General features: G+C 34.6%; 1 protein-coding gene across 5 annotated transcripts in view; it reads right to left on the bottom strand.

Annotated features, from left to right (window-relative positions):
• The window catches only part of Wdr59 (WD repeat domain 59), an 88711-nt gene extending 83036 nt beyond the window's left edge, over nt 1-5675 (bottom strand). For 4 of the 5 annotated variants that reach the window (XM_069836265.1, XM_069836264.1, XM_069836266.1 and 1 more), the window contains exons 1-3: nt 5086-5600; nt 4464-4513; nt 2358-2493 (exon numbers count right to left, since the gene is read on the bottom strand). In XM_069836265.1, the coding sequence (XP_069692366.1) occupies nt 2358-2493; nt 4464-4513; nt 5086-5139 (240 nt within the window). In that variant the 5' untranslated portion in view covers nt 5140-5600. The other variant, XM_069836267.1, reaches the window with a different exon arrangement.
• Between the last annotated feature and the right edge of the window lie 325 nt (nt 5676-6000).

Genomic DNA, 6000 nt, shown 5'->3' on the forward strand with positions numbered 1-6000 from the left:
CTGATGTCCCATTATTAGGATTTAGAGATCCATCTGTATAACTTTTAAAGGTGATCCTTATATGTCCTGCAGAGTAGTTCCATGGCATCTAACTTAACAAGGTATGGAGGATCATTTTTGGAATGATGTCCTGGAATTTGTATGCTATGTTCTGGAATCACCCATTTCCAAGCTTGCCTCTATGGTTATAGTGAATTGCAGGTGGAAGTCCGAAATTTTGTCAGTGACTGAAGAAGAAAAAGAACAGCCTGTTGGTGACATCGGAGAGTTGGACCCAGAACTCTGGAGACATGTATGTGAGAAGAATAACACCTATAGACGTGATTTCGACAGTGCAGTGACTGTTGAGAAGGAGGTTACATAAGAGGGCACTGTCAGTAGCAAAATGCAAGGTGTGTGAGTGAAAGTGACGAAGATCTGTATGTAATGACAGTGATAGTGAAAAAAAAAAGGCTCTCGAAGCTGTGAATGTTGCTAACAATTTACAGCTATTTTCAGCTGGACAAAAAAAATGTTTCAGAGAGAGAGAGAGAGAGAGAGAGAGGGGGGGAAAGGGAGAGAGGGGGAGAGAGGGAGGGGAGGGGGAGATGGAGAGGGAGGGGAGGGGAGGGAGAGAGAGCGCTGGCGTGCGTGCGTATGTGTCTAATGCTCAATATTTAACAGTGAAGTCATTCTCCTTCTTGATTCCCAATATTTAAATGTAAGGTCCATAAAATTTTCCAGAGATTCAAAGATTTTTAGATGTTCCCTGTCCATGGCATCTTCCTTATTGCACCATAAACATTTAGCAGAGTCCAATAAGCCAATTCGATGTAGATGTTTTTTAAGACAGTCATGACCAGTAATCAGTCTGAACATGGCCACAGCAGATTTTCGTGGTAGATCAGGAATGGATTTTTAAATCTTGTAGTAAATTGTTCCATCTTGAATTTTGATGTTCACTTGGAGAATTAGTGTGGTGATTGCTGTTAATTTTTCTTTTCATAGCTCGTTTTATGGACTCATATGAAAAATTGTAGTTCTTCATGTTTATTCTAGTTCCTTTCTTGGCCAACAAATCAGCTTTCTCATTACCATATATTCCACAATGGGCTGGGATCGATTGGAGTACTAAGGGCTTATTTAAATTTTGAATCTGCCTTAATCTACAATGGATTTCCTTAATTGTTTCTTATTTAGCAAGCGTAGTTGTACTAATAACTGCCTGGATTGCAGCTTTGAAATCAGATAAGAGAACTATATTTTTGCATTTCTGTAACCATGGAAAAAAGTTTGAAGAGCTGCTTAAATAGCTTCAAGTTCACCATCAAAATTTGTTGTACATTTGCCAAAATTTTTATAAAATGAAAAATATGGACACATAGCACTTGCTCCAGCTCCTTCATCTGTGTAAATATGTAACGAGTCATCCTGTGGGTATCTTGTGTTAACAGTCTGAAGAGTAATGGATTTTTCTCATTGATTCTAGTTCACGTTAACACTTTGTTTGTTAAAAACATAAAATTGTTTAGTCACACGTTAAAAAGTATTAAAATTTTTTAAAAAAGGTTATATACCTTGGACAGACGGCCCGTTTCGACCCGATGTTGCGTCTTCATCAGTGTCTCCTGAATTACTGGTGATCTTGAATTCTGCGATGTGCATTCGTCAGTTGTAGGGGTGGGGGTGTGTTGCTCTTATGGTGGTAAGAGCAACACACCCCCACTCCTACAACTGACGAATGTACATCGCAGAATTCAAGATCACCAGTAATTCAGGAGACACTGATGAAGATGCAACATCGGGTCGAAACGGAATTTTTCTATTTCTGGGTGAATATCATTTTTAAGTAAAACATACATTTATGACATCTATGTAAAAAGTAGCATTGATCAATAGTACAATATAACGAACTTTCAGTATAACGACAGGGTCCATAGAAATTCGTTAAAACGACTTTTCCAGTAAAACGAAAATGACAGGGTTTCTAGAAATTCGTTAAAACGACATATGACTGTATTAATAAGCTGATCTGTCATTTTGTCTTCTGTAATAATGGAGGAATGTACAACAGTGTTGGTGTTTGATCATGGAGATCATGTTGTTTTTACCCTCAGATTTCCGCAAATAGGCTATTGTGAGTTAAAGGTTAGGTTATGTTAGGTGGGGGGATAACTAAATGACACGAGGTCGAGGATTGTGACCAGGTTAAAATGAGTTAAAGTGACAGGAGACAAAGACTCTAGAATTATTTATTATTGCTTTCCACTCAATTTTAGTAGTTTGAATATATTCTCAAAGTCAAAACAAGGAGTTCTGGATAAATTTTGTTAAGTAAAAGTGCCGTCAGCCGTAAATAATTACCAGCAATCACTTACAGATATGGCACAGAGGTTCTTGTTGGCTGAACTAGGATTCCATTCAGCAGCACCAACTTCGTATTTACTATGGCGGGGAATTTTATGAAGTGTGTCTGAAGAATCATCAAGATTCTTTATTGCTAAATACCTGCGACTGAAACAATATCATAAATAAGAGAGGTCATTCACAAAATTATATTGGCACTTACAGACCTAATTTTTAAGTAGGCCTATTTTTGACTAAACAAGTTCTACTTATCTTTCCCTTTGAATAGCACACCTTGAGCCACTTCTTCCATTGTCAAGAACAATACCAGATAAATTTATTAACATAGCATTTTTATTGTGGCTTTTATTTAAATTTAGATTCTTTGTTATCATATTATATTTAATTTGTTGCATTCTTATGTTTTTCCTGTTAACTATTTGTACTAACTGAGTTGCTTATGTTATATTCCAGTCTAAATCTGTATTTTACTTTTTTTCTATTAACCTATGGTATTATTTTCATTTTGTACAGTGTCAACTCTTGTTACCGGTATGTTATTATTTTATGTAATAGACCTATTGTATGCTAGTATTTTGTTCTTCAAATTTTAGGCCTACTGCTTGTGTACATTGAGACCTGGTAGAGTGTACGAGAAGGCATGGCTTTAACTCTGCCAGTATAAATAAATAATAATAATAATATACACGCAATTTAGTATACCAATAATAAATCTGTAACCTACATTTTTCCGGTAATTTTACCTTTCTAAAAAATAATTGGTGTTAACATGACGTATAATTAATTATCCTACGACAGAAAATAGCAATTTTTAAATTTTTGTTGCATGTCTATCTGCAGAGTTTCTAGGTGTTTGTGAAATTTCTTCAGAGTTTCTTAATATTATTATCTATGATTTTCCTTTAATTTTGTCCCCTATCTCTTTCTTCTGGATTTGTTGTGAATGATTTGTTTTATAGAATGGAAAGGAAATGCCTGACTTCACTTCTTTATCACTCTTGTACCTCTTTTTGCCAATACATCTGCTATTTCCATATCTACTACTGATTCCACAATTTGGGACATCTGGCCGACATCTACAGTGACCATTACGATCCATAATACAAATCAGAGGGTTAACTTAAAAATTTTACAATATGATTTGCGGAGAGAATACAATACAATGATAAATTTAAAAATAGAGTACAATTTTATTTTGGAGGGAATCTACTGTATATTAATGATCTTTTTAAATCGCTCAAATGATTTATAATTTTTACAGATTCCTGGATTTTGATATTTTTTTAAATTGATGACCTTGCTATTGCTTGTATGGAGGCTCGCAAATCCGACAGAATTAAAACATTTTGAAATTTATTTATTCTGTATAACAAATCCTATAAAGCTATGTAGATAGCTGCTATTTCTCCATAAAAATTTGTTGAATGTGGACCAATATTACAGTAAACTGAAAAAAAGAGGCTATGTAACTCCAGCTCCAGCACCTTCTCCAGGTGATCTGAGTGATGTCTGTAAAGATATGCAGATATTCTGTACGTGGATATTTTGAACTGATGGTTTCTAGTGCTAAAGCTCTCATTACTATTGTGTCAGTATCGATTTTGTTTGATCTAGGCCTAAACATAAGTTATGTTCCATTGTTTCATAAGTTGGTTCTCTACTAATATGAGATTTACAGCCAGCTGTGAGATTTCTATCTCTTGTTTGAAAACTTTCACACTTCTCAATCTGTTTACTGATACCCCTTTTGTCCAAATGTTAGGTATTCTAATTAATTTTTCATACTGTATTAATTAAAGAATTTTTTTCAATCTCCTTTTACATACTTTCACATCGGTATTTTGAATTGTCTTCATTGATCCAGTTGTTAATCGTAAAGCCTGATTTTGAAGCTGATTAAGTTTTTCTAGTTCTCTTTTTGGAGCTGTTATTAGGGTTTCACCACAATATTTGAGCACTAGTTCAACATCAGTACATTTGGTAGCCTAGATCGTGTTAAGAGATTCTCTAGTGCATCCCTATTTTTTTCCCAGCTGATATCTTTACAAAAGGCAAACACCTCGGGATCAGACACTTCCACCCAATAACGATAAGTTCACCTATAGCATACAACTTACCCAGCCAGTAATGCATAAACTCCACTCCAATCTACAGCCATTGCACTGGCCTGTGAAGAAATACAATAATGTTATAGGCCTAGTACTATAATGCAGGACAACAGACAGGTAAGTTAATGTCAATATTTCATAAAGATTATGGTTAACATAAATTAGCTAGGCTATCAAGCACAGTGGTGATGACTGGGGAGTTTAACTTGTAAGTTTATGTTGTAATTATGATACGTCATTAAAAAATTCTTTCATTTGTCGTTTTGATCTTTTAAAAGTGAGCCCCTAAAGAACAAAACTGTACGGGCCGCCACTGCATTTTACACACTGAAAATATACCGTTACGTAACATAAAATTAATTTATAAAATTCACAGCCGAAGTGATATAAAATCAATTTCAAATATGACGAAAACATCACATACTTATTGTGACTAATAAATTAAATACTGTGCCATTGTTCATAGAACTTAAACACAATTTATTGACACTTCAGTTCTTTGCATACCATTCAATACAAAATACAAGCATTACATGATTTTACACGAACATCAGTCGCTAAACGTTGACGCTTATACAGATTAAAAATAATATGGCAAAAGTATAAACATACTTAGTTCATCAGAATTTACCTGCAAGTCTCTGTGTTCCGCAACTATAAATTCACTACTCCATCTCGTCGCCATTGCTTGACGTTTGTATAAAAACAAATATTATACACGAATGAAATATAAATTCCCACTAAGAATTATAATACAAATATATTGCCTAACAAGGAACGATATTCATGTTTTTCCTTCCATTGTATTTTAAAACACGGCACAACTACACCAAATAAATCAATCATAACTCCACTCGCTTCACTCCCGCCATTCAATAACTTTGACAAACTGACAAAACACGAAAACACACCGGAGAGTGGCTATCTTTGATTAGTCATTGCGGTTTCCTTTTGAATAAATTAGAATATGTTTTTAAACATTTCACTTGAACTTTGCTGTATGGGAGTACATTCTTATCAGTAATGTAAAATGGTACATCTTATATTTGGAGATTAGTAGGTTTGTTAGTCATTTGTGTTATACAAAAAATATATATACAGGCTTCCGTAAGATTATATGGGTTTTATGCACTTATCTTCCAACAAAACAGCACATACAGCAACAACTTGGCGCAATCATCACATATGAACGGTTATGATTTATGGAGAATGGAAAACAGCCAATGAGCCAATTTATTCATAGTAACCAACGAGTTAGATACTATAGAGAGGCTAAAGACCTCTGATAAGCGCTCCCTGCGGAGGCCAACAGTAATATGGATCGTTCCCTAAAAAACATGGCGGTCTATAGTACCGCCAGCCTCCGCAAGGAGTGCTTATCAAAGGTACACTGTAACGAGTTGTTACATGTATTATATTTTTCAGATACATCAATATTTAATTTAAACATTTCGCTATAGGTTTTGTAAAAAGCTGATTTATAAATGAAAAAGTAATAATTAAGACTTTCAAATTTCCAAAAATGTCTCATTCCCTCGGATTTAAA

This window comes from Periplaneta americana, chromosome 9 (assembly GCF_040183065.1).
Source record: "Periplaneta americana isolate PAMFEO1 chromosome 9, P.americana_PAMFEO1_priV1, whole genome shotgun sequence".
Taxonomy (NCBI): domain Eukaryota; kingdom Metazoa; phylum Arthropoda; class Insecta; order Blattodea; family Blattidae; genus Periplaneta; species Periplaneta americana.